Source organism: Xenopus tropicalis, chromosome 6 (genome assembly GCF_000004195.4).
Source record: "Xenopus tropicalis strain Nigerian chromosome 6, UCB_Xtro_10.0, whole genome shotgun sequence".
NCBI lineage: Eukaryota > Metazoa > Chordata > Amphibia > Anura > Pipidae > Xenopus > Xenopus tropicalis.
In genome coordinates, this window is record NC_030682.2 from 82,156,075 (window position 1) to 82,180,513 (window position 24,439).

Genomic DNA, 24,439 nt, shown 5'->3' on the forward strand with positions numbered 1-24,439 from the left:
CAAACTGTATCACCCCATGGCTTGGCCTGACCAGCAAGTTATTATCTGTTAAATAGTGATGAGCAATTTAATGTTCACATTTTGCCATTGGCATACTGTTTTATGAAATGGGCGCATGTCAAAAAAATAAGGTGCTTTAAGAATTTTTTCATTTTGCAAATTTTTGCGAAACAGGTCATATTCGCTCGTCACTACTGTTAAATATTTGATTCGAGACCTTCTGCCATTCTAATATAATCATAACTCATACAAATGCCTTTTATCCTTGATGACACGGGAAAACATTATTTGATCCCAGTAGTAGACTGATTTTAGAAATATCATGCTCCAAAAATTTGATTTTGGCTTTGGTGATATGCTTTGCTATTATATTCCCTTAGGGTCTATATTAATTTTAACAATACAGGTATGGGATTCCTTAGCTAGAAACCTGTTATGCAGAAAGCTCCAAATTATAGGACAGGCATCTCCCATAGACTCTATTTTAATGAAATAATTCAAATGTTTGAATTCCTTTTTTTCTGTAAAATTAAAACAGTTCCTTGTACTTAATCCCAACTAAGATATAATTAATCATATTTGATGACAAAACAACAATGTTGGGTTTTTATTAATGTTTAAATAATTTTTTAGCAGATTTAAGGTATGGAGATTACAGAAAGATGCCTTATCCAGAAACCTAAGGCCCCGTGCATTCTAGATAACAGGCCCCACACCTGTAACATCATTAGATATTCAAGGACAGTATTGTATTTCAGTTTCATACCCCATTTTTCAGTGGTTTTCTACATTGCACAATATTGTCTTTTTCCAAATCATTGTTGTCAAAGTGACACAATTAGCATAACTAGGAGGCTAGGTTTGCTACCGACCTGCCGCTGTCACCTGTCTTAGTGAGCTTGTACATCTATGACTTACCGCTAAGCAATCTTGTTTCCTAACATAGTACAGAAATATGCAGGTAGGTTAAGAAGTTGTTGAGGCACAACAAAAGTAGTTAAAACATTAATACATTGTGGCTAACCAAATTCGCTTCCAGATAAAATTGGCCTTAGAATATTTTTGCAACTATGGTAAATTAGAATAAAAGCTCCTCTAGTACAGGTACTGCTATAAATAAACAGCCCTTGTGATGTTGTTTGTAATATTTTGATGTTAAAGAGTCAAAATTAATAAATAAAATAATAATACATAATAATCACTAAGGATTTCCGTTTCATAATGTCTAAATGAATAAGGCACTAAGCAAGTTGTAAAAACAGGTTTATTTCTTAAAAATAAATACAAAAATATAAATATAAAACATTGGCAAGATACTATTAGATGAAATGAATTCTACTAACATATAACTGTAGCTTCACCAGCTGCATATCACACTAACATCACTTGTACATTTCATTGAATTTAATGTACATAATGTATCATAACACCATTTCCGTTTCCTTCTTAAAATATTGCAAAATGCTGCAAATAGAAAGGCAGCCAAAGTATCCAACAGAAGCAATGTGTGCATGAGTTTGCATGAGCAAGTAGTTTCTTTTAAAGTTTTTTTTTTTCCTTTTGTGTTTCCGTGTTATATTTTATTTTTAATAATCCTTCTTTTGACAGACAATAACATTTCCATGTAGTTAAATCCAAGGTTTGTGATCAACTTAAGCCATACTCTAAGGTGATTATCTACATTGAATAAAAACAAATGGAAGAAATGAACATTGTAAAAAGAATTTTTTTCTTAATGTATTATTATTTTAACACTGTGCTCAGTGTCAGAGAAGGTTATTTTAAAATGTTAATTCATTTTTCCAGGAGCCTGCAGATTTATTTCCCCTTCACAAGAGCTAGAAAAGGTTGACGAGACGTTTTATAGTTAGGAATCCTTGTCACTCTCTCCACTGCCATACATTTCGGCAAGTTTGTTGAATCGTGGACCCCATTCTTTGAGGTAATCATAGTTTTGGTCTCCATCTGTAGTGCTAGAATCTAAAGAACTTAGTGATTCTGCTATAGAATCATTGCCTTCATATGCATAAGTTGCTAGTGAATCATAAGGTGGTGCAGTTGGATCACTATCATGTTCTTTTAGCCTTTGGTTAATAAAATCTCTAACATCTGTATTGTCGGGAACAGCAGCAGTTCTCCGTGGTAATAGAAGACTTTCAGGAATAATATCTCTTCTCTGTTTCTTATCATCAATGGAACCAGGATTTCTAAGTGTGCCAATATCAAAGGCTTGAGTGTCTTCTTCTCCACCTCCTTCATCATTGTAACTAACAATGTTGTCTCTGATATCCTCTTTAGACAAGACCAAAGGTTCCTTCTTCCGCTGTCTTTTCAGCGCTGCAAACAGCACTACTATCACTGCACAAACAAGAAATTTAGGTGCAAATTAGTACTTACAACAAAGTTTACTATACAGGTTTACTATATAGATTGTAAGCTCTACGGGGCAGGGACCTCCAACCTCTTGTGTCTTTGACTCTTAACTTATTGCAACTGTTACTGTATCTTGTATTTATTTGTATTTATTGTTATACTTTGTATTTATCTATTATCTTATTAACCCCCTGTTTGTATTAATGTATTCTACTGTACAGCGCTGCGTACATAAGTAGCGCTTTATAAATAAAAATATACATACATACATACATACTATAGTAAACAAAGTTTATAGTAAATACATAGTAAACAAAGTTTACTATACCAAGAATTTGTAACATTTAATACAACGTTTTAAACATGGGCCACAATATGATTACTCTAAACCTTCTATTTATTTCACATGAATGCTAATTAACATTAGCATAGAAGCAAACTAGCTTTTTTCCTTAAAGATCATAATGCAGGAAATTACTGTTATGTCACTATTTTTTTCTTACTTTCTTGCTGAAACACCTGCATTTTAGTACATGTTAACATTTGTAAATAGATGAAATTTGCAATTATCTAGTACAGTGCTGTCCAACTGGCGGCCCGCGACCCCCCTCTGTGTGGCCCCCCACCTGCCTGGCTGCTTTGATGGCTTACCTTTGTGTAAACTTTAAATGGTATCAGTACTGTGATTAACTGCCCCCCTGCATGGTTCTCACCTCAGATTCAGGCTGTAATCCCTCTGTATTGTTTAAATATGTAATTCCCTGTGTTGTTCACACCTTTTAATCTCTGCATTGTTCACCCCCTGCAGTGTTCACACCTCAGGCTCAGGCTGTAATCACCCATATTGTTCCCCTGTTCACACCTCAGGAGCAGTAGAAACCCACAAATAATCCCTGCACACTACAAAAAGAACATATACTGAGGTGGTACTGCAATTAAAAAGTTTTTTAATATATAGTTATTGTGCAGACTGTAGGAGCAGTGCCAGCATTGTGTCACTGTATGTGCCATACACACAGGCATCATAGGGCAAGAAGAGTATGGCACACACAGGCAGGGTAGGGAAGGCAGAGTATGGCGCACACAGGCAGAGTATGGCACAAACCAACCAAGAATGGCAAACACAGTGAAAGTATGGCACACGCAGGCAGGGTAGGGAAGGCAGAGTTTGGCACACACAGGCAGGGTAGGGCAGGCAGAGTATGGCACACAGGCAGGTTAGGGAAGGCAGAGTATGGCACACACAGGCAGGGTAGGGAAGGCAGAGTATGGCACACACAGGCAGGGTAGGGAAGGCAGAGTATGGCACACACAGGCAGGGTAGGGAAGGCAGAGTATGGCACACACAGGCAGAGTATGGCACACAGAGGCAGCATAGGGAAGGCAGAGTATGGCACACACAGGCAGAGTATGGCAGGTTTTTGCTGTACTACAACCATTAATATGGGTATGGTCATGTGATAACATGGGTGTGGTTTCAAGTGGGTGCGGTTTCAAAAAGGGGAGTGGTCAAAACTGGCTTCCATTATCGGCCCTCCACCACGTAGGTTGGAAAAATTCCGGCCCTCGGTACAACAGAAGTTGGACAGCACTGATCTAGTATACAGTAAAATACAGAAATATTATGTATGTATTTACTATAAATGACTGTATAATGAAACCTATACCATGCCTTTACCATATTCTGAGATATTATTCAAATGACACTTGGTATTAACAACTTATATGTTAATCTGAGTTGGACAACAGGCTAACCATTTTTGGGTAGGTTTGAAAAACATCAATGCATACTATAACTAAAGGCTTGTTAGAGGTAAACTTTTATTAATTATCTATGCTTGACTTTGTCATTTTAGCTTTTTTGTAATTCCAATTATATTTTATACTTTTTTTATGTATTTAAAACCTTCAATGTGTATAGCTGCTATTGATTTTGTATTGCAATATTTTACAGTAGATGAAATCTTATTTTGCTGGAAAGTATAATCGTATTACATTCCAATCGTAATACATTCCAGTTGGTTTTTCTGCATCAGAATTATTACTTAGAATATTCAGACACAAATTGGAAAAGACTTGACATATTTTGCAAACTAAGGATTATTTGTGAGTAATCAAAATGTAGTACAGTAAAAATCGATGTAAGGTTTTTTTTAATATAGCTCAGTAAACATATGTTTGATTTGGCCTTATAGAAATACATCAATGGAAATATTATTTTTCTCCAATTTCTCATCAAAACAGAATATAACATTTAAAACAAAATATAAAATTGCTTCTCTTGTTTTAATACAAAGCCAAATGCATTTCCACGAGCCAGCAATTTTACCCTCACTCTTGGTTTTATTACCTTGAAAAAGTACAGTTTTTAATAGGGTATTAATAGTCATTTTTAATGGCAGCAAAAGTGACAAAGGACAAGCTGGACATGGCATATCCCTTTTAAAATATTTATTAATCAGTAATGGCTAAGTGATATCTAATTAGCACTATATCATGTCTAGCTCTGTCATAGGAAAATAAAAATTCTGACTGCAAATCAGGTGATTGGCTGTTTCACAAAATTTAGAATTATTTTGATTAACCAAAATACTGCTGGTTCAGTCACTACAGATGAACAGTAAAATAAAATTCTAATTTAGAATTACTGTACTACACTTGCATCTATTCTAGCAGCTAAGCATTCCTTTATTTCCAGGGAAATTATATTATCATGTGTATTCCTAGTAAGAAAAATATTGCAGCTAAACAAATAAGCACAAACAATATTCTACAACAACAACTTTGATCTATGTGTGTGTGTGTGTGTGTGTGTGTGAACAGCTTGAATGCTGCTGTAATTCACAGTAAATAGGACCCAAATTGATGATGGTGAGAGTGCTCAGAGATTAGGGAAGAAGGGACCCAGTGGAAATTCTTAAGTAAGGTAGTTTACACCATGAACAATTTTTATCTGACTATAATTATATGCCATATGAATGCTGATAAGGCTAATAACTGTCAGTATGATCAATATATGCTTTAAAAAGTAGCTATATGATGGAATGTTATGGCCTTGCTATATATATAGAAGCATTTGATGAGATGTGTTTTAATTTCTTTATTGAAGTTCCGTTCTGCACAAATAATGGAAACAGGGAATAATGTGCTGCCTATTGTGAATTGTAGTGATGTTAGAAAATACATTGAGGATTTCTATAATGATGCAAATGGTTGCAGACCATCTTTGTATGCAAGAGTCCGTGCAGTACCACATTATTTATTACCTCCTGAACAACAAGACTGTTTAACTGATGACATAACAATTCATGATATTTATAAAAGGAATAATGTACCCCTTATTGTAGAAAATTATATTAGATGCAATCTCATATCTAATCATACTTACAAAGCAAGCACATATTCTTTTTATAATACTCTCAGAGTCAAGTGACAAAAGTAACCACTAAACACAATATATTTTATAGACTATTCATGGATCTTTTATAATATAATTATGAATTTTTCAAAAATATACTTTTTCAGGTGATGTTTGGAAATGGAGTTCATGTTAAAAAAATTTAGTTTTTTTTTTAAATAAGAGTCAAATTCACTCTAGATACATGTTACACATGAGGAACATTAGGGGGCTGATTTACTTACCCACGAACGGGTCGAAATGAGTCCGATTGCGTTTTTTTCGTAATGATCGGTATTTTGCGATTTTTTCGTATGTTTTGCGATTTTTTCGGATTCTTTACGAATTTTTCGTTACCAATACGATTTTTGCGTAAAAACGAGAGTTTTTCGTATCCATTACGAAAGTTGCGTAAAAAGTTGCGCATTTTTCGTAGCGTTAAAACTTACGCGAAAAGTTTCGCATTTTTCGTAGCGTTAAAACTTACGCGAAAAATGCGCAACTTTTCGCGTAAGTTTTAACGCTACGAAAAATGCGCAACTTTTTACGCAACTTTCGTAATGGATACGAAAAACTCGCGTTTTTACGCAAAAATCGTATTGGTAACGAAAAATTCGTAAAGAATCCGAAAAAATCGCAAAACATATGAAAAAGTCGCAAAATGTTCGTTTTCAAGTCGGAACTTTTCCAATTCGGGTCGGATTCGTGGGTTAGTAAATCAGCCCCCAAGAGTTATAACAACATTACAACCCATCAGTCCCTTTAATCCAATTAGAGTCCTTGCACTTATATTTGCTCTTGTTTCCATGAAATTTGCTGTGAAGTGTTTTATAGTATCACAGTGTAAGTGACAGAAAGTAAAATATTACACAAATAATAACTGGCACACAGTAAAACTAAATATATGTTTAAGTGTATCTATAAAAACACACACATAACATTATTTTAAAAACTGAGAAGAACTTAAACTAATTGATCTATTTTGTTTCTGATGCATTTGAACTGGATTATCAACTATGCAAGACAGTATTTTCAGTTTTCCTTTTATAAAATTACACATATGGACTAAAAGGCTCCAATATGCATGTTTCATTTCAATAGCCTTGTGTGGGTTTAGATAAGCAAACACATTAGTGGAAAAAACATTATAATAGCTAAATATTGCTGATTCTGCTTTTTCAAATAAATATCTCATTTGTCACTAAAAATATATTTGCTTGAGCGCTATTAAAAAAAAATTGAAAAGATAAATAATACAACCTCCTTTCTCACTGGCTCAAAAACTTGTATAACATAAATAAATGGGCTGGAGATGACCATGACAAAATATTTGAAAGCTTGGGAGTTCATAAAAAACTATTTTAAAAAAGCGTAATTATTGTAATTACTGTTGACATATTGTCCTTATTTATTAAACACGCTATGATATATTATTAATATTTGTTTTTTTTAACAGTTTTTGTGAGTTATTATGCTAATATTGCCACAAAGGTTTACTCACAGAGCAGTATAATGATGCAGAGAAGAATTGCAATTAAAGCACCAGTGCTTAGTCCAGCAGGAAGGAGCAAGGCCTCAGCATTACAGGACTGCATATTTCCTTGGCTGTCACATGTGCAAACTTTGATAGTCAATGTTCCAGTGCTACTTTGGATTGGATAATCATTATCAGATATTACTACCGGAAGTAAGTATGTATTTATTTCATGCCTGTTAAATCCATTTCTTCTTGTCAGTATCCGTGCAGTGTTATCTATGAGATATGAGAAAATAACAATAATATTTGCTCTACGCAGTGTTTAACTTTCATCTGAATGGTGGCTAGACATAAAACAGACTTTGTTGGATGAGAGGGACAATATCCTTAGTTTCACTTGCAAAAGAAACATAAATGATAAATAGAAATAACAACACTGTTTAGTACACATAGACATGTTTTGAGTTGAATCACACATATACAGTAAGGGCCAGATTCATTAAAGTATGAATTACAAGTACGATTTGCAAAAATTTGCATTAAATACGAAAATTTCTGATGTGCGTTAATTTTGCGAAAAGTCGCGTCGTGCTTTGATGAAAATATCGTGGTATGATCCGAAAGTTACCCAATTTTCATATCTGAACAATCGTAAATGTCATGAAAACCTTTCTAAATTTGGACCTTCAGTGCATGATTTTGGAAGCCTCCCATAGGACCCAATGGCACTCTGCAGCTCCAACCTGGCCCAAGGGAAGTCACGATACTGAAGGTTGAATGAATCAGAAACTTTCGTATTCATTACGACAACTAAGATTTTGTCGAACAAATTGTCGCAAAGTACAAAAAAGTTGCACAATTTAATGAAAATATAGCAGAAAATATGCAACAGTTGTAAACTTTAGAAAAAATACTATTTTTTTTTTTAATCGGACCTGTCGTACTTTGATAAATATGCCCCTATGTGTCATGTCAAGTGTCATGTAAAAGCAGGCTCAGTCAATGTGTGGTTGAACTAGTATTATGACTTTCTAACTTGGATTGCAAGTATGACTAACAAGAAAACACTGCCTGTTGATTTAGACATCTACACATTATAGTATTATTATTTTATTAGCATTTTATTCATACCTAGATTCTAGTTTAACATATAATTGTTGGTTACCTTCATTATCCTGAACAGTGAAATTTGGATTAACTGATGCTAAACTGAAGAAAAATTTTTGACCTCCAGGGGGTTCATCCTTGTCAACGGCACTTATTGTTTGTATTAGCTGCAAGAGAATGAAAGGAAAGAAAGAAAGAATGGATGGATCAAGCATGCATTTGGTAAATACTGGTGTCTGTATATTACTAACAACACACAACTGAAAAATAAGTTAACATTAATACTGGAAAGAAAATACTAAATATGCTTTTTAGAAAATTGCAGAAGCGACAAATGCATTGTAGTATTTTAATTAGAGTTAATTTATATTTAAAAAAAAAAAAGTTCAAGAAATTTGAAAAAATTGTCAGTGGGGTATGTCCTAGGCAAAATGTATCTTTTTTTATTTTCAAGTTTTTCAATTTTTTTTTCAAACATTCTAGTTTGGTAAAATGTTTATTTGAATTAAAAAAAAATAAGCAAACAGAGCTTGGTAAAATTTTTAGTTTATTCGAGTTAAAAAAACTCTAAAATGCACACATTTGAAAATTAATAAATAAGCCTCTGAGCGTAGGGCCAGTTTTCAAAAAATTTGAGGCTGTGTTCTCTATTCACAAAAAAATCATCAACATGAATATACTAGGGAATATCCTTTGAAAAACATTTGAATATGAAAAAGTCGCAACAAAGAACTTGTCAAGAAAAAAATGTGAAAAGTCACTTGTCAAGTAAAAGCTGCCAAGTTTCTATAGACCACAATGAGAATTGTCTCTAACAACTGTATTTATTTTCTAGTTTATGTAAACACTGGAAATTTTCACCCATGAAAATTAAAGGAACAATATGATTTCTGCTTGTGTGCAGCTTTCCTCTGTAAAGAACACAAAACCTTGATTTAATCTTCCTTTAAAAATCATTATTAGTATAATTATTTATCCAAACATATAGGGGTTTATATACTAACTGATATTAAATTTTTCTCTGTAATAATAAAACAGTACATTGTACTTGATCCCAACTAAGATATAATTAATCCTTATTAAAGGCAAAACAATCCTATTGGGTTTGTGATCCAAAGAACAGAAAGACCCCTTATCTGGAAAACCCCAGGTCCCGAGAACTCTGGATAACAGGTCTCATACATGTAATGCTGAAAATGGTTTTACCATTTTAAAAAGTGTCAAGAGAAAAGTTTTGTATCATATTTAATTTAAATTTATTTTGTAGGTTCCAAGAGTGCAGTGTTGCCACTGACCTTTAATACCCTTAGAAATGAATTGAATGAGACTGTACCGGACAGACAACGCATTTCTGGCAAATTGGCACATGTAAAAAAATGTCTTGTTTCAGTTTCTGACTGCAAGGAACAGTAAAGTCTTAATGAATCTGATAAACAGCCAGAAATTGAAATGCAAGTGAATGCAAACAAATGCATTGTAATTGTATTTACTGTTCTGTGAATATTTTCCATATAAAGAGCAATATATGTTAAATATAACATTTGCTGCCTTTTGTGAGTAATTGATTAATTTGTATTAATATTCTGTTTGCCCCTATGTGGGCTTGGGGAACAGATCCTCATTTGCACATTTTTGCTATCTTTGTTATAGAGCCAGCTATTTTTGCTTTAGCAATTGTGGCGTGCCCTCCAAAACTATTTGTTTGAACTCGCCCATTTGTTAACCATCTGTTAATTATCCAAATTATAGTAGGACATGGAATCTTGGCTGAAGAAAAGATGCCTACTGCCATATTGTTTTAATCGTACATATACGACAATGTAAAAATTCAAAATGGACCAACAGCTGCTACTTTCTATAGAAATCACATGTACAAATAACTTTAAAATAAAAAGGAATGGGATTAATGATAAAATATCTTAATGTTATTATAAGTTGTTCTTCTTTTTAGTGCTTCTTTAGTGCTTTTTCTTTAGTCAGTCTATGGCAGAAAAATGTTGACAAGAGGAATCTAGCCACTATGTTAACAGGCAGCTAGTCTACTATTGAGACATGTCCCATTAAATAAAATACAGTTTTTCTTTTTAATGAGAGGGTATTTTAATACACATTAAAATACATTTTTTTTTAATGAAAAGCAAACCTTTCAGTATAGTATCTCACTGAAGTAAAATCTATGACAATAATACCATTACATGAAGTGCAAATAACATGACAAAAGAACCATCTGCAGAGGTCACAATAATGCTTAAAATAACAAGAATAAACCAAAATAATGATACATTTATCAAAAGGTATAGCATTTTAATTCTCCAGAGCACTGTTGTAAAGTTTCACATGTAGTGCATTGGTTATTTTTCATACAGCATGTCTAAGGGCCAGATTAAATTAAAATGACAATGTAATTCAGTGAAGTCTATAGAGATTTTGAGGAAACTGAGGGCAATAAAAATCCTTTGGTGGGCACATCAGCCCTCAAGTTTAACATAAAACATAGCTAGATTTATAGACTATTCTTCATGTGAACATATAATTTCATTACTGATTCTTTTAAAAATCCATTGTCCTTTTTATGTATCACTTACAAAGAGTAAATAGATAAAACGTGTGGTTTCTACCAAATTTATTTTGTTAGGATTACCATAATTAATTATTTTAGGACAACCTATAAACTTAAATTAATGATGAATAGTTTGTATTGTGGTCATACATTTTAGGTGCTGGAAGTGGGTTGGATAGACCCAGACTTGTGGATTTATTTTCAACTATTTCTCACTTTTGACAAAATCCATCCAGTGTAACACATTCATTATTATTCCATATATAATACTGTGGATTGTGCTTTGCAGTTAGGGAACCAATACTGATTTTACGCAGAGGTAGCGTTTCTAAAGATTTATAGGCTGATCCCTGCACAGTGAACGTTTACAGATCCTACTATATTCACAGCCTATAAATCATAAAATATCCTGCAGAAAAAAAACATAAAAGGCTTTCCCATATATTATATCCCATATATACATAGGCAAGGTCGGACTGGGCCAGCGGGACACCAGGGAAAAAACCTGCGACAAAAGTAAATGGGGCAGGTTAGAGAGGCTGGTGGTTGGTGAACAACAGGCAGTGAGGACACAAGAGGGGGTGTGGGGGCCCCATGGGTAGCATCCTGGTGGGCCTTGCACACCCCAGTGCAACCCTGTAGACAAGACCAATATTCTAATTTCTAGTGTATACATATCAGAATAAGTACAAAATGATGTGTTTTTAGTGTTAATTCTTTGTGCGCACCACAAGTTATTGCATGCACTGGCCTCAAAATTTGTGCACAAGCTCACAGATTAGAGGAAACAGGACCAGTAACAGTGAACCAGCTACCTAAATGAGAACGAAAACAACAGCATATAAGCTTTTGAATAAGGTTTTATACCTAGGGCTGGGCAGGCAACAAAGACCCAGCTTTTAATTTTATGCATATAAAGGCAAGTAAAATCCAATTTTTAACATTTTTCTCCAAAGGAACTGTATATATACATAATTTAAAGAGGACAAATGCATTCTTTTGAAAATTATATCTCAAGATATTATTACTAATTAATTATTTAGTAAATCCATTGGCATTTACAGCGACAGTTAAAGGAAAACATTTATTTGACGAAAAAAATTTACCACAGATTAACCACAGGTGACTACAATTGTTTTTTTTAAATCATGAGTACAGTGCTGAATGAACTTTTCTTATGTTATCATTTGCTTGCTTTCAGACCCCTTGTTAATTACTGGTCAGCACGGTGTTAACCCTATAGGCAAGGTTAAGACCAAATAGGCTGAAGCACTGATGAACACAGTGTAAAGCTAATCAGGTAACTATCTTCATTGAGGAGAAACATATGACAATGATCAAAGGGATTTTGCAATGCACAAATTATTTTAATGGCAAAGTGGATGTAAGTCAACCTTAATCTAAGACTTTACGATGAACAATAGATTTAATATGAAAAATAGGATGTAATATGCATCCATTTGTTATAATACACTGCAAATGGAAGAACGTGAAACATTTCCATAATGCCTAATATATAGTTCTGTACCATTACAGTTCATTTTTGATATTATATATTGCCCTAGTGGTGTAAACTAAATTGCATTGATTTTATAAATGTTCTTTTTATTATCACTTATATTTTTCACCCTTTCATTATCACATTTTATCATTTATTTAATACGGCTGTGCTAATAAAATACAATATGTGTATACTATTCATAAAATTATATGACACACAATAATTCTCTTTTATTAAAGTGCATTTGAACTGCAACAATACATTTAATGAAAGTAGAGCTACATGCAGTAGCATGCCTACGAGAGTAATAAGATAACATTCTGCTGAAAAAGCTAAAATTATTTGCTTCTTTTATAACTAGCTCAAGCATTTTATATGACTAAAAAAATATAGAATATTTTAACTTTCCATTTGTCATTGTATAATGGAAATATTTAAGAGCAGAATATTTTTTTAAATTTCCCCTAGTATTTATTAAGAGTTACCGCATGAACTAACATGTAAAAAAATCTACTTTAGGGATGCAGTATGTATGTCTCTAAGTGGAAAAGCTCAAAGAGTTCTGAAACAATTCCTAAAGACTAGGGATGAGAGAGAAAAAAAATTGTGGGTTGAATGACCCCTAATGTGTTCTACACTAGCTTGTATGGTTTTGGTACAGATTGGAATTTACAGTGCAAAACATGACAAATAGAGACAAAGATAGGAAACCTCAGTTCTTTTCAGTGGGTCATTGCTTTTAAATGTGCCGGTACTACAAATTTTTTTTCTCAGCATCTATTTTGGCATGGAAGTGTCTGTATAAATTCTCAAACTATTCTGAATCCAGCTGAGGAATATAAACATTTATTTTCCTCAGCTGGATTCAGAATAGTTTGGAGAGGGAAACACAAAGTGCATGTGTTATCCTAACCAAAAAGGCAATGAGGACAATTATATTTAATATTTACTATATTTAACAGTTGTTAACTGGCCCAGTGCAATATTTTAGCAACCAACTAATTATTGCAAAGTTAGTTTCTATGGGCTACTGCTTTGCGAATTTTAGCACTACCTATATGATTCCTAGTGACATGATCTAAATTTGGTTCCAGAAGTTTAGGAATATTCAGAGACCCAAAACTATAAAGAAATGAGATTGTAGTGCAGCTTAATTGAGCCAGAGAATGTATGTCTTTGTGTACAGTACAAGCTCCTCCTGCCATTATTTAGCTTGTTAATTGCAAAGACAAGGAAGTACATGCTTGTTTCATATTTTATCCTACAGATCTCAGGTTTGGAATTTGAACTCCTAACTGGTTGCTAGGGCTTAATTAACCCTATTAACAAAGCAGCCGTAAGTAAGAATGGAAGATGAGTAGGAGAGGATCTCAAAAGAAAGATAAGCAATAAGAAGTATACAATAAATACAACCATAAAACAAAGCCCTTACTAACTGTATGCCTTTTTTTAGTTGCCAGGATCACTGACCTTAACAACTTTTCTTTTTAGTTTTAGGTTTGAAACAAGCAGAACAGACCTACTAATAAAGGAAAAAAATACAACATAAATAAAGGAAAAAAATACAACATAAACAATGAAGACCGAGTAAAAGGTTGCTTAAAATATGCCACTGTTTAACATGTTATTTAATTTGTTAAATTAAATATGAACTTTTCCTTTAACCTTATTACAGAGATCTGAAAAACTGAGTTGTGCTAATGGGGAAAATGGGTTGATACTCTTTTTCTGTAGTGTATCCTTAAACCCAAAACTATAAGCACTACAGTGTTGGAACAATGTCACTACATTGGCTGATGATGTAGTAACAAGGGTTAAGGCAAGGTTTGGTAGTTTACATTTTCTTGCTAATTTTTTTTTTATATATACCTGTCCAGCTCTTGCATTTTCACACACAAATGTGTCATAAAACATTGCAAATTCTGGGGCATTGTCATTGATATCCAAGATCAGTATGAAAACAGTAGCTCGAGTTGCTTGCTTCGGGTTATCTGAAAAAGAAAACAAGAGTGGGGTCACAATGATGGTTACAGATGTTACATATCATGACATTATTTGGATACACATAACTTGCACTCCATGATGATCAAACTGACAGGTGAAGTAAACAAGCTACCACAGTGCATGGTACCACCCCCAAAAGGAAATGGTGCCAAGAAGTGAAAAACAAAAATACAGCAGTGTCCAGATCAAAGGTAGGTAAAAAAAGATTCTGGTTGAATCTTTGAGGTCACAGTTAATTTTATATTAACTTTTAGAAATTAGTTTGAAGAAAGTAATTCAACAATACCAACAATGTATAAATGGTCACATTTACAAAACTTCTAGTATTATGTACATTCACAGTACACAAATACATTTAAATACATTGTATAAAGATATTAGAACTCATCAAGAAGTAACGTGACCATATACAAGAACAAGGCAGAAAGTGCTTTTATAAAGGTCATGTACCTCTGAGGTTATCAAAATTAACATCCCTGAGGCCACCTCCTCCCACATTCTACAGTTGGTTCCTCTCTGCATCCCAATTCCACTGATGCATCCCCATCTTTAAGTTATAGCCTTCAGTTTTGTGCTTTATATGGTCATGAAACTCCTTGGTAGGGGGTTCATTATTCACTATATATATAAAAAGCACTTTAACTGAAACTATTTCCAAATTGTTGCTGAAGGCATGAGAAGTCCATCTGTGCTATATGCATTAATACTTTCTAGTTTTGTTCTTTTTTAAAAAGGGTTTTTGTTTCTTTAAAAAATCCTACTACAATCACAAAATCATAGATCTGAATGCATTTGCATTGGCTGTAGAAAGGCACAGAATCATAATTTAATTGGTAATTAGATATTTTGTATTATTGAATACAGTAAGTTCTCTTGAAGACAAGAGTGGAGGTTTATCAGGTACACAAACACGTGACTGCTTTAATACCAGCTGCTCTTTCAGAACTATAATTGGACAGCCAGTGGCTGCAGAAACTGAATTGTAATCACGAGCATGCAGTCAGGGAGATACAAAAAGCCTGAAAAAATATTATTGCATATCCCAGGAAATGGATAGTGGTCAAATCAGAATCAATCTCCGAACCCACAAACTGCCAGGTACCAGTGTTAACCACTGAGCCATCATGCCACCTAATTAATTACAACAATGACATTTATTATGTAATTATTTACTTTTGCTAATCAGGACACAAAAATTTATTGGTTGTAAGAAAACAACCATGATGAATAGAAAACCAATCTTGTCTCATTGATCTACCTAGGCCTCACATACTCTGAACTATATAAGGATATCAAGGACAGGTATGAAAATCAGTTCTGTGTTGTATTCTATATGTAGAATGGGAATTGAATGGGGACTTACATTTGCAGAAATAAAGAGCTAATTTATAGACAGAGCCTGACTATATATCTTTCCATACTGAAAAAAAAGCATCTCACATGACAGCTATGCAAATGCAAATGATTAGTTCTAGAAATGCATTCACATTTAATTTTAGAAAGAGAAGTTTATGGATGGATGGCTATGAAATAGAAGTATGAAAATTACCATTAAGATGGGAAAATGGCTTTACATCCTAAATCAAATATAAAGCCATCTTGGCAAGCTTCATTTTTAACAGTGATTAAAATGCTTACTCTCTTACTGCCCAAAGATATACACTGTGCATATTTGAAAATGCAGTTCTGATGGTATCATTTAGCTGGATACACATTGCTCTGTATATGGAAGTATACTCATTTATCCCACGGTCTTGGCTTTGAGCTACATCTGTGACAAAGTAATTTACAGCTTCCTTTACTTAGCAATGTTCAACAAGGAGTAATATTTTATAATCTCTCAAATATTTTGACTTCCTTAGACATAAAGTCACAGAAGTTAGCATTGCAAGAGAACCTGTATTGTATTCATTCCAATGAGAAGTGTGCCTAAACATATGTTATCAATTCATATGCAAATTATCTTTAAATCCGCTGTTAGTAGCTCCAGAAAAGCTTTTCAGTGGTCTGTTATCGAATCAATAGAACAGCTTCTAGAAACATACTAGTTGTATGCTATTGATTAATCCCGTGACATTTTACCATATTGTACAACAAGCATAGTTGTAGCTGTGCTATGTGATACAACTTTCTTCTTTAAAAAATAAATAAATAAATGAACTTTTTTCACTAAGGGGCACATTCATGAAAACACGACTTCGAATCCCGAATGGGATATATTTGGATTGGATACAATAATTTCTCAAGATCGCAAATATCATGAATATGCTTACGAAAAAATTGTATTAGTCACAATAATATCGTATTGGCAATCCGAAAGTCACAAAATTTTCGTATCCAAACGATCGTTAAATGCAGGAAAACCTTTCCGACTTTTATCCTTCTGTGCATGATTTTGGAAGCCTCCCATAGGAATCAATGGCACTGCGCAGCTCCAACCTGGCTCAAGGAAAGTCACGATAACGAAGCTTGAATGAATCCGAAAATTTCATACTTGTTGCGACAATATGATTTTGGTGCATAATTTTTGCCGCACAGTACTAAAAAGTCCCGCAAAATAACGAAAAAATCAGCAAAAATACGCACTGGCGTTAGAGCGAACGCTCAGAGCATTTGTGGATTAATAAATCTGCCCCTAAGTGTCCTAATTTATTTAAATAACATTTAGCCTGTCACATATATGATTGCACATCTCTTATAATAATGTGTATTTTTTTTTTCAATTTTGCTTAAATAAATTATTACATGTTAAATGTAAAAATAAAAATATAAAAAATCCATGCCTTGTCATAGTGTCATCAAAGTCTTCTTATAAGTCAAAAGCATTTGGCAAACAGCACCTAATTTGAAGTACTGAAAGTATGCCATTTTAATCAGCATCAGCAGTGTAAAACCCTACAAATTATTCAAGAGTCTATTTCTCTAGTCAAATGGAAGTAAATTACAATATAAGGTTCTCACCACAGAATAAACAAAAAATAAATAAGGGGTTTTAAAGTAGAAAAATTTAATCACTGTGTGCGTTCTTTATGCCATATTAAACAATTTTGCAATATACTATATATCTTTAAATAAATTTGCTGCCATCTTCACGTTCAGAGAATTCTACATGTCCTGCAAATCTACTCTCTTTCACATGCCTCCCTACTAACCTTAAATGGCCACCGGCTCTCTTTGCCTCCAGCATCAGACTGGCCTGCCCGAGCACTGAGAGAAAACCGGGTGGGCCCCGGTCCTGTTAAGCCCAATGGTCCGGTCACACAAGCAGGCTATATAGCTCAGCAGATGACAGTGGTGGAGAGTGGAGGGGCTTGAATGAAGTGACTGGTAAATACCAGCAAAAATCAGCCACGCGGTAAGAGGGGTGGCATCTTAGGTTTTCCAGTGGGCCCTGCCTCCCCCAGTCTAACACTGTCTGTCTCCAGCTTGTCTGAAGCTTATTAGCATGAGGGACAAACTGGAGACAGAGACAATCAATGGTTGTTTAGGGTAAGAGGGGATAAACAGAGCAGAAGGCAGTAGATTTGTGGGAACACTTAGGTGTATATTTATCATGCTGTATAAAAAGCGGTGTACAGCATTACCAGTGATGTTGCCCAGGGCAACCAATCAGCAATCAGATTTCATCAGTTAGAAAACCAAAGCAAAGGATCTGATTGGCTGGTATGAGCAACATCACCAGAAATGCTTTACTCCACTTTTTTGCTATTGGTTGCCCTGGGCTTTACTCCACTTTTTATACATGATAAATTTACCCCTTAGTACTTAAAAATAGTAGCAAATTTGTAAATGATATATATTGCAATTTATTTTAATATGGCATAAAGAATGCACACAGTAATTATGCCTTTAGAACCCCTAATAGGGATGGTTATATCATAAAGGGGGTAGGTAAGCATTCTGCCTCCTTAAAATTTTACCCTTTACTCTATATAAAAAAAATGTCTAATTATAGAATGTGTGTACTCACCAGGGTGAAATTAAAGGGGGCACTAGAAACGTACCATAGGTAACTGACTAAGTTTAGTTCCAGCTGGCATTATGAAGCACTCCCAGTATGCATTGCTTGTCAGGCTCTTACTGCTTTACATTCTGCCTGCATCACAGTACAACTCCCTCCTCTGCTATGCCCCCCCCCCACCCACCAGTTTCAGGCCTTAAATGAGGGGTGTGTGCCATGGACTCACCTCACAGTTGGCCTGCTCTAAACAACTCCATTAAAAAATGTAAAAACACACACACACACACACATAAATATATATTTTTTTACATTACTTGTGCTTTAAGACCCTTGAACAGTAGACTGCAATAATGGTTCCAATAAATTACAGGAATGTAGTATAGTTAATGGTAAATTTTTATTCTGCAATTTCATTCTTGTTGTACAGTAATTTATACCTTTCAATTTCAAAACAGAAAAGAAGGGAATGAAGAAGTGTGGGAGGGTGAGGCAAAGAAAAAGAGCCCATATTATTTCTATTCTCCTAAACTGATGATTCAGCTTTAGCAATTTATCAGTTAATATATCTAGGGTTGGTATACTACTGGTATAGCTAGGCTGAAGATAATTGTCAATAAAAGAATAACCTACTCTTATCCCATGAATTCAGGCTAGTTTTTTTCAACAGCACCCTGGTGCTAAGTCATTTATGTCATGCAGCCTGTAAACAGATGGTAGTTTGCATGTGATTTAACAATATTAACAGTAATCTTTTGTGTTTGTTCTGTAGGTTTATGTAGACTGACATGGATAATCCTGCTTACATTTAAGTGGTAAAATGTGCAGAATACAAATTTAAAACAAAGTTTAAAAGCATATTAAAGTCATAACTAGTATGATATTTGTTACATGAATATTTAGCATATCACCAAGGAGATAAAAAAAACAATTTGCAGTGTTTTTGCCACACCTACTCAATTATTCACATCTGTATTCAACATGATCATGTGTTTTAAGAGACTTCAGTGTAACATCTCAGTGTTACAATCAGTTCACTTTTCCCCCTGCAATCTGCTGGTTTCCTTTAATGACTATCATGGCCTGGTTAGCATTAAGTGAACAAAAGCATTTTGATGTATTTGATGTATAAAAAGAGAGAAAATACATCTTGGTGTAAATGTACGTTTATGTTCTGATTTATCTGGTGTCTTACAAAATATACCTAAATCTCTGTTTTTAGAGCTGATTGTAAATATTTTTTTCACTCCTGCCCAATTTGTCAGAAAATTGCATCAGGCCTATTTATTTTGCTCTCTAAAAATATATTGCTTTATAAAACATTGGAAGATGTTTTAAAAGCATTTAGACCATTTTCATGTGAAAGGTGCATGTATATGTGTGCAGAAATAAATGGGGAAAAAAAATCACATTCTGTGTTATTTTGTTCAGTATGTTGCTTACAAACAGTTGCACCTCAATTCAATAATGTGGGTGTATACGTAAGAGTATGCACCTTTGTTAAAAAGCGCAGTTGTTTTAGCACTACACAGATTACATTATATTTTTAGGATGGACAACTGTGGCTGAACCAATACAGACCAGACTAGATAGAACAGAATAGACTAAATTCACATGACAGCTTACTAAAATACAAACTAAAAATCTAGTAAACACTTTCTCATTATTCAACTGGTTTGGGAAACTATACTATAGGTAATAATTGACAAGTTTACTTGGCCTAAATTCTAATACAACACTGATCTTTTCAAAGTATTGCTGTAAAACCTTATCTACCCCAGATCCAACACACTCCATATTAAACTACTCCTTAAACTACTTCTTGTTGAATATAGGGGTTAGTATTCTTTAGCTAAGGTGCCTGTGATATAGAGAACCTATATTACTGTATGAAGCCAAAATAAAGAATAGACTATTAATTAAGGCCTAAATAAGTAATTCTGCTAGTTCTAATTCCAGTCCATATACAATAAAAACTAAACTAATATGATACAATTGATAATATTTTAGCAGTAATATTCAAACATTCCAAGGTTTCACATTGCTGCAAAGTGCTATATGCAAAGCACCATAAATAAACCTGGTGTTCACTCCAAAAATATATACATTTTTGAACATATATATATATATATATACTGTTTATATATATATATATTATATATATATATATATATATAAAATCTACACTGTATATACATACATGTAAAAAAACTGTTTTGTTCCATTATTAATGTATTACATTAATAAAAACAACCCAGAGTTGTTATAACAGATGTCAACATTTCTGTTTCATAAAAAAAAACATATATTATACAGATGCATTTCATTACTTAATTATATTACTTGCACTTCATTATTTTTAATATATTTTGCCAACTCATTCTCACTCATCTGGTATTATGCTTTTTGTATGCATGAGGAATGACCTGTTGCCCTTGTAATTTTTCTGCTAGTTGGCTTATCCAATAAGACAGATGGTTGGCATTACTGTGCAATCTGTGTTTGTAAAGGTGCACATTATCATAAACACTTTTAAATTTACAGAGTTACAGTGTTTCCCCTTTATTTATACACTGTTTAAATCCAGGAGGGATTTTCTTGGCTTACAGTATTTTAGAAAAGATCGAGGGTAGAGTGATAATGGCAGTTATTTTTTAAATGTTTTTGTTATTAATAAAATCAATAAGAAACATTTAGAGGCACATTTACTAAAACATTTACTAAATGAGAAATGTTAGAACATTTCTCATTTTTTTATTTTTAAAAATTAAAATAAACTCATTTCCATGAATGCCTTACATTAAAAAGTGTGAACTGAAAAAAACTGCATAAGAAAAGTCACAGAAAAGTCAGGAAGATCAAAAACTTTTCGACTTGGTGCATGAAAACCACAACTTTTTAGAATTGTTGCATAAAAAAAACAGCGTCCTAAATCCAAAACCTCTAAAATAAAACTTGTTAAAAACACATATGCCTTACTGATAGAACTATTCGATTTAGCTAATATGGTGACATGGATATGTTCACACTTTTGAACCCTATAGAAACTGGGTAGTGAGGAATATCTTTGAATCCCACCTAGAAGTTTAGCTCTGGTAGCTCTCACTATAGCAGGCACCTTATTTCTGGTCATATTTAGTAGCTATTTTTGTAATGTTAATTATTTTTGTAAATTCTTGCACAGATTATTTTCATCTTTGGAAGATTATTAAATTCTGTCCTGCTGCCCCTGTATTTACAGGACTCCTTTCTCTCCATAAGGGGCTCATCATTTTTGCTGAAAATTCAGTAATTTAATGAGAGGATATTGCTGTGTTGTTTACAAGCTGACTAAATTGATTGCTTCTTTCAAAGAATTATGTGCACAACATTTACGTGGATTTGCACATGATTCTGTGTGAGGAGGGATTATGTTCACAGCTTTAAAGCAGCATCCTGTCAGCAAATGGCTGCATTTTTATTAGTACAGATGAGCTGGTGAAGGGGAGATCCAAGGGTGTGTTTTAAAAACAGAGGTAGAAGCAGCCCGAAATAGGATTTTAATATTACCATAATTACATAATGTAACACTGAGCAATTCAGACAAAAAGCTGCTATAAAAAGGAGAGTATTGTACACACATTTATTTAAATTAGATAAAAAAATTCACCAAGGCAATCTAGCTCCTAATGATAGGGCTGATGCAATTATGAGTTCCTGGTGTTGTATCCTAGTGCCGCCTTTTTAATCATTTCATGTTTGACATTCAGCTTGTATGCTCGAATGCAAAAAGTATTGCAGTTTCTCTTCCAATCAGATATATTAGTATCTTTATATATATTTTTATCTTACAACCAATTTTCTGGAATGTTTTTAACATTGGTTTTTAGCCAGAAAAAGAAAGATCTAATTTAAGGAGCTAGATTTTTATCATCTCCACCAAATCTATTCTTTATATCTGGGTTTCATTCAAATAAATGGGAAAAAGTATAGCTAAGCAATATGCAGTCATGTGAGCCAGAGGTGGTTCCAAGTTTGGTTATATCACACAGCTCTAAAATCTAGCTTTTGTGATAAACAAATCAAACACACAAACTTTGTTTCACCTTTTGCTAAAACAAACTCAATGTTACACCCTATATACCAAATCTCATTGGCAAGATAAAGTAAATCAGAGAATACCTCACCTTTAGATCATGTATACTTGTAGGATATAACCTAGAGCCCAGAATGGTATAATCACAATTAAGTGATTCATAATTTTAACAATTTTGCTGCCAGGTTTTGTTTTTCCATATCCTCTGACCTTGCTTTACTGTATTATATGCTTTTTGACTCCCTTAGGCAACTGTATATACACCACCAAAATAGTTTCAGAAACACAAGTGTATTTCATAAAAAGATCTCTGACATTCAAGTCTCCTTGTTATTATTGTTCCTCAAAAGGTCACACCTCAACCACCCCCCTACCGTTGTTTTTAAACTTATATGTTATTTATCTAGATGTATTCAGTATCCGCCATTTTGAGGCTGAATTTTAATACCTCCACCATTGGCAACAACTTTTTTCTTACAAACATATTAAAGACTATCAATAATTTAATTGAAACTTATTTGCATTTTGATCATTTTAAAACATTATTTGTTCATGATATCACTGGAAATTGAGGTATGAAGTCCTTTAGGCATGAAACGCGTTAGGCTTCATATGTCCTAATAAAATTTATACTTTTTATTCCATAAGTATTTCACTGCTGCCATAATTTTTCTTTATTTTTTGATCATTCTCACTCTGCACGTTAACTTATGAAGTCTTATCTGTCTGCAAGTGTCCTCTCTTATATATATATATATATATATGTATGTGTGTGTGTATATATATATATATATATATATATATATAACACAGTCCACACGACAGCACCACACTCCAAAATCTGCTGCTCTGCAGCTGCCCCTGTGCCCGGGATATCATATAAATATCAAAATAAAACAGCCAGCACCAAGGGTCTTTGTGTTTCAAAAAATCTTTCGTGTATTATAATTGCATGTACAACCGACGTTTCGGTCCCTTATATATACTGTATATATATTTATTTAGGGCCTTAATTTTGTACTATTTTTTGTACTGACAAAAGTTTACCATATAACAGAATCGTAAGTCAATCAAAATAATAAAAATATTAGTAATTAAAAAAAATTAGCAGAGCAATATTTTTGACTAGAATAAAAAATAGATAAGAACGAATGCAGTAATTCTGTCATTTTTGTCATTGTCATTGAAAGAGTGTAAAAACTTGTTTGAAATACACCAAACAGTGGTGTAAATTGTGTAAAATGATATAAAACATAAAAGATTTTCACACAATTTTTTGTGAAGCATTGACTTCCCTGGTTTGCTCCTGGTCCATGTTATTATATAATGCTTAAATCTTAGGAGTTGACCTGGTGTAAAAAAAAAATAGCTATATATAATTCATTATTTCCATTATCACATGACTATGCAGTCATTGGTTTACATGTAAGGATAACAACAAAGCTTTAGAAATAAATAATTTATTTTACATTACATGTCCTACATTTTTGGTGTAAAATATTATGGACACCTTTATAAACATGCCCATAGTGTAATATTTAAAGTAGGCATAACAATGAACAATTTGCACTGAAATTGCAAATTTTAATATGACACATTTAACTTATGAGTAAATTTCAATGAATAGCAGATTCAATTACAGTTCCTTACATTTGAAAGGATGTTGCTTTGAGGTGGGGAGTGGCTAACAGCCAGACAACAGGTTTGTTGCTGAGGACTAGGGATATATGGTCCAGAGGAAGGATTTGCCATATGAATTTGGTTCTAAGAGAGTATATGTGTGTGTATGTTAATGAAAAGGGCAATTTTTGTGTGTTTGATTGTGATATAGTTGATCAGCTCAGCCTTATTCGTTCCCTTTTTAGATGATATAAATTACCATGGAGATCATATTTTAACAAATGTGTATAGACTATAATCTTGTGCTATTGTCAGTTTATGATAGAGGGAACATTATAACAATACAATAGTTCTATTGAGATAGTTA

At 33.4% G+C, this 24,439-nt stretch overlaps 1 protein-coding gene across 1 annotated transcript in view; it reads right to left on the reverse strand.

Annotated features, from left to right (window-relative positions):
• Nucleotides 1-1,246: 1,246 nt before the first annotated feature.
• Nucleotides 1,247-24,439, reverse strand: part of cdh10 (cadherin 10, type 2 (T2-cadherin)) — a 177,402-nt gene continuing 154,209 nt past the window's right edge. Inside the window, exons 9-12 of the mRNA XM_002935584.5 lie at nucleotides 14,285-14,406; nucleotides 8,413-8,521; nucleotides 7,272-7,523; nucleotides 1,247-2,358 (exon numbers count right to left, since the gene is read on the reverse strand). Of these exons, the coding sequence (XP_002935630.3) occupies nucleotides 1,868-2,358; nucleotides 7,272-7,523; nucleotides 8,413-8,521; nucleotides 14,285-14,406 (974 nt within the window). The 3' untranslated portion in view covers nucleotides 1,247-1,867. The remainder of the gene's footprint in view (nucleotides 2,359-7,271; nucleotides 7,524-8,412; nucleotides 8,522-14,284; nucleotides 14,407-24,439) is intronic.